Source organism: Aplysia californica, unplaced genomic scaffold, assembly GCF_000002075.1.
Source record: "Aplysia californica isolate F4 #8 unplaced genomic scaffold, AplCal3.0 scaffold00068, whole genome shotgun sequence".
Taxonomy (NCBI): Eukaryota; Metazoa; Mollusca; class Gastropoda; order Aplysiida; family Aplysiidae; genus Aplysia; species Aplysia californica.
In genome coordinates this window covers 96,454-111,084 of record NW_004797338.1, presented here as the reverse complement: position 1 = coordinate 111,084, position 14,631 = coordinate 96,454, and the positions used below count along the sequence as shown (strand labels likewise).

The 14,631-nt window shown below is 41.0% G+C and overlaps 1 protein-coding gene across 1 annotated transcript in view; it reads right to left on the bottom strand.

The window, feature by feature from the left end:
- The window catches only part of LOC101856009 (signal-induced proliferation-associated 1-like protein 1), a gene marked incomplete at its 5' end in the record, with an annotated part of 42,647 nt that extends 28,431 nt beyond the window's left edge, over nt 1-14,216 (bottom strand). Inside the window, 6 exon segments of the mRNA XM_005093689.2 lie at nt 88-186; nt 783-858; nt 1,758-1,940; nt 2,695-2,846; nt 8,472-10,186; nt 14,105-14,216. Coding sequence (XP_005093746.1) covers nt 88-186; nt 783-858; nt 1,758-1,940; nt 2,695-2,846; nt 8,472-10,134 — 2,173 coding nt within the window.
- Nucleotides 14,217-14,631: the final 415 nt, after the last annotated feature.

Below are 14,631 nucleotides of genomic sequence, written 5' to 3'. Positions count from 1 at the left end.
GGGGGAGAAGAGCAACGATAAAAGACTAGTAATAAACACTCACTAATTGACAAAACCAAACAGACAAAACAGTCTTGTTACACTCACTTTTGCAATCTAAGCCTGCCCTGTACTTTTCAAAGCCTTTCAACCTAACCCTCTGGCTGACAAGGCTGAGGAACTCTTCCAAGGCCGGACCTCCACTTTCTGGAACAGAACATTTTGACATTATTATACATCCCACCACTGACATATTTTCTTTTCCATCTGTTGAAAATCTGCTCGTTGACCACACTAAAAAGAACTCACTTTCACTGAAAAAGGAAGCTTTTATTCTTATAGAAGAAATCTTCCATCCAGACATTATGCTCTATAGTATCTGTACTAAAATGTTTACACATTGTGAGTAATCAGCAAATGTATACATATATTATTTTTAAAACATGATTTTTTAAAAATAATTTTTTAATGTTATACACCTCCATTGACATAGTTTAAGATAATTCATGAGGCAAACTTCTTCTCCCTTCCCTGTAACGACTAACCCGGCTGAGAGGGATACGGGATCCCTGCAGAAAAATGTAAATATTAGACAAAATTATTTGACCATGCCAGAATCAAACGAAGAGATTAACCATTCCATTACCCAACAAATTGCAGTTTAAAACCATGAACACATACAGTAACGTTATCAATTCTATGATAAAAGTAAGTGGATCGATGTAAAATGAAATAGCAAGACTCTCAGCAGAAAAGTAATGATGATTGTGTACAATAGTATGGACTTCTGTGCAAGTACTCACCATTATTGTACATTTCCTCTTCACTAGCTTGACCTGACTTGCAGTACATGATGCCCACTTTGTACGTGTTACTGATCTGTAACATTAAATTTAGAAATAATTTACAAAAATACTCAAAATGAAAACCATAACTGGAATATTTAATAGCGTTTTGAATAAACATTTAACCTTCCACCTACAAAAAAAATTGAGCCTTCTGATAAGGCAGAGAGCATGAAATAAAAAAATAAAAAATAAACCAAGCTCCCAGGTTCAAGAGAATTGTTGCTGGCAACAGTGGCTCAAAGCTACATGTCATAGCATGCATAAAAACTACATGTACAAACCATTTAGCAAGAGTTCCTCATTTCCCTCAACATCTTCATTACATAAAAAATACTGACATAACTACACTAACTGAAGAAAAACTGCTGTAACAAAACCGAGAGTCAGTCAATATGTGAGGTAGCGTGGTGGAATCAGGCTCTCGTCAAAATAATCAAAGTGAAGAAACTTGCATTTTTCCGCAGGTTTGTGAATTTTTATTAAATTTTTGTTTTTTGGCTCAACACCTTTCATGCCCATTAAAGAACTCATTTCTGTCTGGATTTTTCTGAAAAGCGTTGATTAAATGCACAAAAATGTAAATTTTCAATTACCACCGACTCTTAAGCTAAGGAAATAACTAATCTTTGGCGGGCATTTTCTCACTAATTTTACCTCTGAAAAAAGGTGACCCCCACCTCCTTCTTTCGCAAATATCTCGACTTTATTTCATGCAAATAAAGACAAGTGAACAAGCTTTAAGATGTTACCAATAACTCCACATGCCCAAAAATTGACGAGAGCCTGAATCCACCACCCTGCCTCACAAAGGTAACCACGGCGCACAACAGACGGTCAGACAAAATGTCATGAGAACAGTACACAACAGACCAGTCAGTCAACACAAGGTGGTCACAGGACACAACAGACGGTAAGTCAGTCCCTGCTCACCCCTTGCTCGTCCAGCTTGAGCAACTGCTCACAGGTCTTGGGTCCTGCCATGCCCTGGCGCAGACAGGAGAGCTGCACCTCGGGCACGGCCACTTCCAGGACGTCCTTGATGGGGATTCCCCGGGAGCTGCTCAGACGGGACGGGATGGCCTCCTCCAGCACACAGCCCCGCAGTGTGGTCAGCTGGGGCAAAGGACACAACAGGGCATGAACTTACACTCAAGACAGGGATAAACAGGACACTATTTGTCACTTGTTAAGAGAAAACAGCTAGCAACTGCAATCCTTCACTCTGACACAAGTCACTTTGAAAGTACACACAAAAAGTAGAAAGGCCAAACCTCAAAGGATACTAAATATAACAATAGCAATTAACAGTCATCATCTTCCATCTTTACCTGAGGGAGATAATTATACATACTTATCAACTGTAGGCAAACATGAATATATTATTATGCCTTCGACTCAAACATTCACATTCAGACCCAAGCTATTAAGTTGTAAATGAATACAACGACCGATTTATCAAACTTTATCTCAGCCACATATATTGTTCATGACGAAATGTAGATTCTTTAAGTTATGACTCTACCTTTTGTTCATGGATAGGCCTAATGACTATCACAAGTTTAGATCATTTGTCCTTTGAATTGGTTAGTACTACTTGTTAAAAATGTAATGAAACTAACCCTCCCCACACACACACTCACACATGATAATTTATCATGTGTGAGTGTGTGTGTGGGGAGGGTATAATAAACAAATAATCAAAAAGGCTGAATGACATATTATTTTAAACATGATGTCCTTCAGAATGCCCACAATCCAATGTATTGTATTTGAGGAAGTATAGTACTGTTACATTCAATTCTCAACATTGTCTATACAAAGAACCTCACTCTTGTACATGTCAAGCATTTGAGTTCCCTCCTCTCACCTCACTGGTTCTACAGATGATCCTGTACTGATTAGAGCCGTAGTCTGCCCTGCCCAAGTTGTTGGTTCTGTCGTCGAGGTCCAGCTTCTCTCTGCGCACACTGATGGCTACTGGACCCAAGTTCTCATCCGTTCCAAATAAGTTCTGGTGGTCTGAAGTACATTAGGTAGAAACATTAACATACATTCTATGGCTATATGTACTGTTTATCTTTATTACGAAGAACACACAACCACAATAAAAGTGAGTAAATGTCCATGCACTTAAATATTCAAGCATGCGTTTGTTTTTTGTTTTAGTAGAGGTTTTACAGCGCTCGCAACTGCATAAGGTCATATGAGCGCCAAGAGGTGGATGTCAATAGAGAGGTCCTTACAGGGAATCAGACTTACTCTGCTCACCTCTCTAGCCTCAACAGCACAAAATCTGCTTCGACTATCAAGGCACCCCGGAAATAGCGGGTTACAAGAGTGTGACAAACATACAAAAGAAGTAGAGGAAAAATGACCATAGTAAGGATTAGGACAGAAAAAGCAGCAGTTCCCTATTGCAGTTTAGGCACAGTTAAGAGCATGACATTGATGCATCAGCCCATCTACAATTACAATTCTACTGTGCATAAGAACTTGAGATGTTAATGTCCCCCCCTTTGGGATTAGCCAAAAGACACTTCAGTCAGTAGCACCGCCCCCCCCCCCCCCCCCCCATGCACACATGAACGCACGCACGCACATAGACATCCATACATCCATAGGAAAACAGCCCAGAACAGAAATGCCTGTAAAAGTGATCACTTCTACTGTGCCATGACTTCCAAGAACTTTACAGTAAGTATGCTGAGTCTCCTTTGAGTCTAAAGAAATTTACAACCATTACTCCACTTCAAAGAGTAGCAAGTTACCTCTGACACTCAGGTCTGTTGTTTCTCAAATGAACAGATTCTAATGTGTTTAATCAAGCAATTAGAATGCGTCTGTATCTTTATTTTCTGGTACAATAAACCAAGTGTGAAGTAACCCAGACAGAGACATCGTAAGAGAACTTTGGTAATCATCACATCAAAACTAGTCAGCTTAGAGATAAACATTTAGGAATTTAAGAAAAGGATGATGAACTGCACACATGTATACAACGTATGATAAAACACTGATTATGAAACTTTTTGTTATGATCTTTATTATTTTTTTCTGAAATTAAATCTTTTGCCCTATTTCACTTCAGATAGCAATCAGACCTTTCAAGCTGCCATTTTCTCCATTTTTACATGAACTCAACGTCTCGTTCCTAGTTTCCCGGTTCAATAATATTTAGAGTGCATAATTTTTTTTGCTGCCCTTTTAACTTTTTAGGCAGTCCTCCACTTTGGCCTTTCTTCTTTGCGGTTTTATAGCAATTAAAAATCTACAGTTGGCTTGTTAGGCCTGTCACGGTTTGACGATAAATCACAATTTTTTTAGGGTAACCTGGGTCAGCCTTTATGGCTAGCGTAGCATCTTGGTGACATAAAGCCACACTGTAGATCATCACAGCCTAGTACCTTGCTTTCTTTACCCAACCCAGAGTACATACATGACAAATATAAAACAGTTAATTCATCTAAGACAGCCTCCCATTGTTCAGAAGGAAAACGGCCGTCTTAGACAGGTGGACATCTTACATCGTGTCATTATGCTGCAAAAATTATCCAAATCGTCCCTCAAAACACGTACTAGCGTAAGCCACATTTTGTTAGTTTTGCTGGAGAGACGTTTAAAGATTTGGGCGATTTTCACCATCCCATTGTGGCACCAAATAGCCGATCCTATCCTTAATATCTTGACAAAACGTGTGTGGGACAACTATTTTTCAATTGGCTAGAAGCATCTTTGTGAGAATAGTAGGTTTTGAAGAAAAAAAGACCTTTTTGTCCGATACGCTAGTACGTGCTACGTCAATGACAGCCTCGATGTGTGGCTTACGTTACTAGATTGTTGGATACGTTTGTACGTGCTTTTGTATTCTAAAGCATATTTACGTTCATTGCGTGGCTTACGCCTAAATGGTAACTTCCAAATAACAGTAAAAATACAAAGAAAGATCAATTTGGTTTAAATTCACGGGCAGTATTATCCGTGACAAATGATAATGTTAACAGCAACTCGGAATATGAAGACGTCAACTGTATATGATTTTTTTTTAAAAATAGAGTACCTCCAAGTTCCATGATATTGTTCCACGAAAATGTGTCTTGTGTATCAGATCCTCTTCGTGCGTCCAGGGTTCTCAAGTCCTTTGATAAGCCTTTGAAATCCAGATAGTCTTTAGACTGCATTTGGTTCACTTGGTAAGGCTTTTGAGGTTGGGCAAGAGACATCACTGTTACTACCTGAGAAGGAAGGAACAAATCCCCAGCCCTCTTCAGGGCATGTCCTATTGCACTGTGTGCAGAATCACCCTCGTTCTGCCGATGGTTTGTTTCAAAGAACCTCAATGAAATCTCTTCAAGATTCATACTATTGCTCACTGCATACAAAATCATCGCAGGCGTAATTGAATGTTTGTTCTGGCCACTGCACCCATCGTCGAAAAGAAAAGCTTTTTAGATGCCACGGTCGTCATAAAACTTCAGGGCACGGTGGACAGTAGTTGAAATTTTCAAGGATCCACGTTTGCTTTGCGTTTCATCCCAAGTGAAGCAGTGACAATCTCTGTTAGCAATGTTATGGAAAGTCAGGTTGTAGTTCGACAACCTCCTTTTGCAAAAGATGGCACTCTCCTGAGACATAGGGAGGTAAATCACCTGCTGCAAATCAAAACTTGCACAGAAAATGTTTCCACTTTCCTGAGCTCTTTCTTGCACTTGCATACATCCTTTATTTCCCTGACCTTTTCTTTTTCTCCCAAATAGATCTCAAACTTTTCCCTAAGACCTATCTTTGTTTCTTCATTTCCTTGATGATAATTGACACAAAGAGAGCACTGGTCAATTCCGGTGGATTGACAGATTTTTACTTTTGAATACATCGTTGTATGTACTGAAGCTTGGTGGCCTTGTTCTGGGTATCATTCCTGGATGAACACCGTTTGCTGAGTTCAGGGCTCAGGTACTCTTTTGTTGATTTTTCTCTAAAGTAATGAGATTCGACTTTAGGAAATCTGTCCAAGTGATCAGATGTTGCTTTGTGAACAAATACATCTCTTTCTCTTTCTGCCTCGGACTGTCTCCCACTTCGTTTGTCTTTCTCAGCTATACCAGTGGAAGTAACTCTGTTCAATGCCGTTCTGGCGCTCTGTTCTGAAATGCCCTAAGGTTTAAAGAAAAACAGTTTGCAGACTGGAACAAAACTCTCCCCAACTGTAAGCATGTACTGTCTGGTATTATTTCTTTGTGAATCGCCTTCAGTGTATTTCCTCTTTGTTTTACAGCATTTGACATGCCTCACAAGAAACTCCCGTTTCATTCTTAGATCTCCAAGGAGGTGATATGAATAAAAAAAATGGCCTGCCTCTGCTCGTCAGTACATTAATTGATGAGCATTGTTTCTTCTGCTTTGCACACGTGTCTCCTTTACATCTTGCTTTTATGTGTTTGGCGGGCACAGTCTTTTTTGTCTTCATGCTTGTGTACTCTTGTCCCAAATCCCTCTTCATTTTGGCTTCCTTCTGCTTGTTTGATTTGAGTTTCTTTTCCATTTTAACTTCTTTCTCATTCTCACTTCCCTCCACTGTGTACTGCTCGGGAACTGATCTTTGCATTCTTCCTCCCCCCACATCAATGACTGTTTCTTTTGTCTGAAACTGATCGGGAGCATCAGTGTTCACATTCACACCAGCGGGAATCTTAAACTTTGAGGGCCTACCAACAGCTTTTACACATTGTTTATTTTTTTTCCCTTTGACTTTCTTGTACTTTTTCCATGTTGAACACAGGATGCAATCTCTTCATTGAAATGATCAAAGCGAAGAAGGATTTCGCAATCAGGGCAAGCCGCCCATACTTCAGCATTGCACCTTCTGACCTCGCATGTTCCAGAATTGAATTCCGGATCGCCATCTGAGTCATAGTCACACACTGACATTTCATCACTGTCTGCCTCACTAAGCATATCAGTGTCCTTGAAGCACATACGTGTATCTATTTGTCCCTTAAAGTTCTCAGTAGCAGTAGGACACCCATGACTTTTGCAGTCTGTGAGTTTAAGAACTTCACCAGGGTTCTGCATGTCAATCAGAGTTTGAACAGTAGGGCTAAATGTCAAAGAAAGAGAGGTTGTTCGTGGGTGGTTGGCGGGTGCTCTGGTGTGGTTTGCTTCTTCTTTCCTATCAAACATCTATCGTCCTTATCTCCCCTCCTTCTTTTTTGTGTTTGTTACTCTCTTGTAACACCTCTAATCTTCGGCACTTATATGACCTTATTGTGTTGCGAGTACCGTAAAACTCTTACTAAAACAAAAAAAGGTTGTTCGGAGCGGGATCCCATTTGTAAACAAAGGACGAGTAAAAACGGATTTCTAGAAGTGGAGTCTGAGCATTCACTGTCTCACACGAAGCACACTGCTCACGTGTGTAGTTTAGCTTGTCTTCCCGCTCTCTAGAAGCGCTGCGCAATGTTTTTTTTGCCATAGGCTCAGCCCCTGCTGTGTGGCTTACGTTAGTATTGCCGTATAATAAAAACACAACAATGGGTCAAAATGTACATCACGCACTAGCGTAACCAACAGTGTGTTAGTACGTGCTGTATCTTTTTGTGGGCAAGTGGGATACGTTCAAACTGGATTCGACTATATCTCAGCTTTTAATCGCTCGATTCCTATGATCTTTTGAGAGGATGTAGTATCGGATAAAGGGAATCGCGTGATTGGTATAACTCGATTTCGGGTCAGATGTGGCTTACACTAGTACGTGTTTAGAGGGACGAAGTGAGGAAATGGGAAATGGCTGTTAGTCCAGGTGATTGCCTCTATAGAAGGCCACTAGAGCAGATTCTACTAAAGCTTAAGGGTAACAAGATTCAAGGATAGCCAAGAAAGATGAGGCCTCACAGAGTCCTGCAGACTGGCATCATCTCCTATTATGTCAGGCGCTATGACTACCAGAGGATAGATGTCTCCCTTTTATCCTGGAACATTAATCGTGGTAAAAGTGGCAGACAAAAGAAAGAAAGGAATAAAGAGACAAGACATTAAAACTGTCATTACAGAATAAAGAAATGAGCCCTAAATTTGAGAACAGGTCCGCTTGAAGCAACTCTTTCTTCCTCCAGCCCACATATATAACAATCCCTCCTACCTCACGATCAGACATGATAATGCTTAAACAATAGGCAAATGCCGATCCTAGAGAAAAGCAGAGTTATAAAGGACACTGCATCATGATTTCAAGCATTAAAAAGTGCGTGTGGTAAGAAGTAAATCTCTTGTCTCGGTTTTAAAAATTAAAAGTCAACAAGACCTATAAACTACAACAGCCAAAATAAAGTATTGAAAAGGATTAGAAATAGGCAGAGGACAAACAAGACTGTCCAGAAGGAAAAAAATATCCAAGACCGAGAGCCATTTTTTAAAAAAAGGGGAAATTTGGCCTTCACAAATGCTTCATTCACCATAAAAAATCATAAAATAGTTTTACATCTACGCATTCACTATGAAAAATCTTTAAATACTAAATAATAATACCTCTACTCAACATGTAAAAATAATGAAATGGTTATACTTATACACTCACTGTGGGAATCTCTAAATAGTTTATAACAACACACACCATGAAAAATCATAAACGAGTTCTATCTATGCACTTACCATGAGTGTAGAAGAAATGCCTGTAGTAATAGGCCCCATGGTCTACGTACTCTATCACATGCCCTCGATGTGACACAAGCGGAGGCAATATCTGACCAGAGGGTGACGGTGACGAGTCCAAGATGGCTACACCGCAGCAAGCGGGGTGCCGCACCAGGATGGTGTCCATGGGGGGTTGTGACACAGGGGATGAGCCAGTGGCCGACACTCTCTTGTGTGCGGTCAGTTTGGTCAAGCTTACAGTCCTCTCATCCTCTCCTCCCAACTCATTGCGGAAAAACGGGCACGACAAAACCAGTTCATTGCTCTTCCCATCCCCTTCGTCCGTGTCCGCTAAAATGTCTGGATCATCCTTGTCAGGGGCAAGACTTGACCGCTGCCCTGAGGCGGCAGAAGCGCCAGTGGTCATGTTGTTCTTCAAGGACCCCCCATGGATGCGCTGATGAATGACTTGAGCCAAGTCCACTCCCACAGACTGACAGTCAAAGTGGACAAAGATTCGCCGGCGAGAGTGGTCCTCTGGCCGGCCTGGCAGCTCATCTCCAGCACTGACACGATCTTCTGACTTCAAAGCTGACACTTCAGACTCCATTTTACCCCGCAGTTTCTTCAGAATACTGGCACTACCCTCACCCGTTATAGATTTGGCCCTCTGCTTTCTCTCTTTGTGTTTGGTTTTGTTTTTATTACCTTTCCCAGAATCCACATCATCCGTTATCACATCTTTATCAGCAGAAGTTAATCCATTCAAGAATTTCACCGAACCTTTGGCTGATTCTGCGGTCTGTATGTGAGGCTCAGATGATGCCTCGAGGCGACCCTGCAGAAGCTCTTGAAGGCGAGGTGGGGCTGGGCTGCGCTGGTCCAGGGCATGATGCTGCCGGAACTCACTGATCATGGAGAAAAAATTGTCTGTGCTTGTGCCGAGGACGTCCAGAGAGGAGGTACTGCCGTACTCACGATGAAGGGTGGACGGAGCGGGAGGGGGTGTGTCCAACTCCACACTGTCCACTTCTAGGTCACTGCTGCTTCGGTGGAGCATTGCTTTGTTGGTGGCGTAAGTACGGGCCGGCTTCTGTGGAGCCGGAAGCTGTTGTTGTTGATCTTGCTGGCCATGGTGCACTGGGTTTGCTGGCGATGGTTGTTGCTTGCTGTCAAGAGCATAGGTTTGAGTTCGAGCCCTAGGCCCTGTGTGAGGCCCATGGAACGTCCTTGCTCTATTCCTGGTCCCCGCTCCTATACGCTCATTGTATGAGCTCCTCATGTCTATAATCCCCGCCCTCATCTTGGCCCGGTAGAAGCTGTTGCTTGTGGGAGGGGCCATGGCTGTATCAAAGGTGTCCTCTGCCAGGACTCGGCCCACATTGCTGCTGTAAGCATTGCCGCTGCCGCCACCACCAGCGACATTGGAAGGAGCACTGCTGTTACCACGACCAGCGTCAGCAGTGTACCCTTTGTTATTGCTATAGTTTTCGGCGTACTGTTGAGGAGGCATGCGGTAATCCCTGCTGGACATAGAGCTGGGGGACGCCAGCCCACTGGCCTGGTCCACACCCCGGTAGTCTTGCTGCTGCTGGTAGTACTCAGCAGCTTTTTGTGCCCGCTGCCGCATAACGTCCAGGTTACTGCCTGAACCCATTGGCATCTGACCATCAGTGGCCATTGTTGCATTTCCCTGACAAATTGGGAAACTGGAGATATTAACACATTCACATCTGTGGACAAGTAGAAAAAAAAACACTATTAAAAGCTGGTTGAGTTATGAGAAATCATCAAATGTTCACAAGAAAGATTTTTAAAATTTAAATAGGATTTTTTTAATTGTTTAAATTTTTTTTTATATGTCGACACAGTTTGGGATTTTTGGTGACTAAAGGTATGTTCTTTTAGTGCAAAATGCATTGTCTTTATTTTAAATGATGATTAATTTAAGCAACTGCAATTTTAGAAAGCCTTAATCTGCTATATCAGTGAATTATGGCTACAGACAAAAAATGAAAATGTCAGTCTAAAAGGAAGGGGGGGGGGGGGGGGTAATTATGCATAGATAAACTTGCATTTTATTACAGTGTGTGTGTGTGGGCGCGCTTGTGTTTGTCTAAAAAGAAAAAGAAAATGCTAATTTCAATTATGAAAAAAAAGTAAATTGAATACTGTATTATTTTACTACTTACAGTGACAGGGGGGAAAGCAGACATTTAAGCAACTTTAGTCTACTAAACCTTATATCTGTTTTATAAAACCAAGGAAAGGAATTCTGAATGTTTAAAGATTTAAAAACAGAATACCTTTTTTAAAGTGATTTAAATCACTGAGTTTTATTTTTAAAACCAAGTTGATTTAAATTTTAAAAAATCAACTGATTTAAATTGACCTGATTTAAATCTACCCAACCCTGGTTTTCAATAATGAAAAAAAAAGTAAATTGAGAACTGTATTATTTTACAGTGACACTGTTTCATAAAACCAAGGAAAGGAATTCTGAATGTTTAAAGATGTAAAAACAGAAGTAGAAGACATTTTTTTAACGAAGTGACTATTCGGACTCGAGTCCGAATATGAAAAAATGTTATTCGGACTCTGATTCTTGTCCAGCATGACATCACTTCCGACTTCCTGTGACTCGTGACTCCGGCTTCCTGTCCTGCCTCACTCGTGACTCGCCCCAGGCTGGGTAGAGACCGGGATCACTTCGGGCAAAATGGCGTTAAATTGTGCCGGAGCCGAGTTTTTATCTTATGATGAATTTGAGGCCGGCCTGAAAAGTTTAGAGCGCTTCTAATAAATGTTTAATAAATGTTTATTTGTCAAGAGGTCATCAGAAGCAATTAAAGATGGCTCGTTAGCGTGTGTCGGGGTCGGATGGGCGGCCTGCACACGTGTGGCTGTGCGTGCGTGTCGGGGAAGCGCTTTTCCCTTTCGTCAACCCGCAGCCACCTCCCGAATCGTCAGCCACCTCCCAACCTTTGACACGGGTCAAACTTCCATCTATTTATAGGTAGTTAAATCTACCGGAACATGTATTAGGCGAAGTGATGTGCAATGATAGTCGCAATAGAGAAATTGTTTTGGTCTCTCTTTACTCATCTGCACCACACGAATTTAATTGATGTTTTTCCCTGGACTCTGCCTTTACTAAAGTCTCGAATCTAGATCTAGTTGTAATCTAGTTGCAGGTTGCAGATTTAATAAATTGCCGAGAGAGAGAGAGAGAGAGAGAGAGAGAGAGAGAGAGAGAGAGAGAGAGAGAGAGAGAGAGAGAGAGAGAGAGAGAGAGAAGGGGGAAGAGTAGATCTTGCGAGAACTTCCGGGCAAAACAAAATGGCGACCCGCGTAGTTCGGCTCGATTCGAAAAGTGAAAGAGCCATAGCATCTTTGTAGACGATCAAATTAGCTTACTTTTGTGCTATAACGTCATTTTTTTCTTTGCTTTTGTCAATTTGATCATCCACACCGATAGAAAGTATTTCGAAATTAGGAAAAACAGGTCTTGTTTCACACTGGGTGAGAACCAACGCTGGCAAGTCTCACCTGGGGTGAGAAGTCAATCGTAGGGTTTTTATTCTCACCCCGCGCCGGGTGAGGATAGCCACTTCCTTACGTAAATGATTAGGTGATTAAACTTGATCTCTTATTGACAATATTAAAGTCAATTTAAGCTTCATTTCGATAGAAAAAAATGTGTTAGGTTTGCTAACTTCTTAGACTTTGTGTTAACACTTTTAACAAAACGAATCCTTACAAGCCTAGGCTTGGCCTTTGTAATCTCGAAGGTTTAGAAGTAGAAGTAGAAGTAGAAGAGTCTACTACTAGAGTCTAGAGTCTAGTCCAATTTATTTAATCTCTTGAATGTACTGGATAACAGAAATCTGCAACCTACCACTAGATTACAACCCTAGATCTAGATCTAGATTCGAGATTTTAGTAAAGGCAAAGTCCATGAAAAAACTTCCAAGAAATCTCGTGGTGATGAGTAAAGAGAGACCAAAACAATCTCAATAAATAATATATCGCGACTATCACGGCACATCACTTAACCTATACATGTTCCGGTAACTACCTATAAATAGATGGAAGTTTGACCCGTGTCAAAGGTTGGGAGGTGGCTGACGATTCGGGAGGTGGCTGCGGGTTGACGAATGGGAAAAGCGCGTCGGGGAAGGGGAGGGGGGGCGCTATCGGTCCGGGCGTTGAACGTCGCATACGCGTCATCCCCCCCCCCCCCCCTCCGGCAACTGATCATTATTACAATAATAAGCTAGTCTGGACGTAGATATACGCGTAATGAATTGTGAGCTGGTCTATGGAATCAAAAGTTGCCGTATGCTCGGCTCTACACAGCAACACAACTTTTTCTTGATAAACAATCGAGATGACACAGGTTTGTGTATTTGAACGAATCGGTCTTTTTTTTTTTTACACAGCTCATAATATGCAGGTGCCAGGAGATCTGCTTATCTTCAATTTTACCTTTTTCTACAACAAAGAAAGTGGGAAACATGGGGGGGCGGGGGGCGGTGGCGTATCAATGAGGCGGCGGGCATCGGATCGGCAGACAAGGTGTGGGGGAAACTAAAAAATGGCGGAAAATTGGAAGCACTTCCTTTTCTCTGGACCTGTGTCCGAATAACATTTTTTCTTATTCGGACTCGAGTCCGAATATGAAATTTAAAGTTGATTAAAATATTTTTAAAATCAACTGATTTAAATCAACCCAGCTCTGATTTCAATTATGGAAAAAAAAAGTAAATTGAATACTGAATTATTTTACAGTGAAAGGGGAGAAAGCAGACTTTTAAGCATGATATTAGTCTACTAAACCTTATATCTGTTTTATGAAACCAAGGAAAGGACTTCTGAATGTTGAAATGTGAAAAAACTGAATAAAAATAACTTTTTTTAAAAGTGATTTAAATCATTGATTTTTATTTTTAAAATCAAGTTGATTAAAAAATTTTTTAATCAACTGATTCAAATGAACCCAACCCTGCCTTAAATTTGTTTCCATTTATTTCATTACCAACACAAAAACCGAAATATTAAAATCATTTCCTGGTTTTCTTCTGCCTCACTTTGCTGTTGATGAAGTACATGTGTGAGGCAGAAGAAAACCAGCCCGTGCCATTTAATCCCAGGATGGACTCACTATCTCTTTGCATGCATTGTATCAATACCATATTTTGTTGAGACAAAGTGCTGCTGTTGATTATTCCCTCCTTAAATTGAACCCCCAGTCAACATGACTGCCAACGGAACTAAAATCTCAAGCATGTCATTTTAAAAGAAGTTAATAAGAAAAGAGTACCAAAAGCACAGGCAGAATATCAAAGAGAGATCAACAGTCTACAGTTTATTTGGGAGTATGCGAAAAAGTTCTTTTCAAATGTTATGAGACTTCCCAAACAACACACACTTTCTTCCAAGCACTAGCTTCATAGGCAACAATTTCTGTGGACCTATTTAATAACTTTCATATATATCTGGGGAAATCTCTCGTCCAGAAACTGTAAAGGGGCAAACTGAGAGAAATCCAAAAGCATAACATCAGCTTGCAGAAGGAACTATTTCTTTATTTTATGTATAGTCAGTGTCAATATGAACAGAGGCAGCAATCTAAATGGCAAACTACCCACCTGTTTAGCTGCTCATGGACTGGTCAAGGATGAAAGGCTGTATATCTGTTGTTCTGACCCATAAGAACAAATGCTTTGGTGAAACTTGGCCCTCAGAGGCACTTGCCCATCACTGAAATTAGAGGGGGAAAAAAGAGAGAGAAAAATTACATCACAGTCAGTACAATTCTAACCCTTAGCAAATATTCTTCAAATGACTTAAGACTTGGCAAAAGAGATACTTTTTTTTCAATAGGTCTGCCACATTTTCAGGCAGTTCACACTTCACTCGCTGAACTCACTGTAATGTTCCATGTGGAGAAGAGAAAATTTTAAAATATAAATTCACCTGTTTCTATCAAACAAAGCCCTACAGGCTGTGGCGACCAACATCCCAACCATCAGAAAGAAAGCATCGCTCACGCTGTCTTTACTTTGATTGTAAACAAAAAGGCTTACAGAACACAACAGTCAGCTAACATTTTGGTTCAAAATTCTGTGTGTGTGTGTGTGTGTGTGTGTGTGTGTGTGTGTGTGTGTGTGTGTGT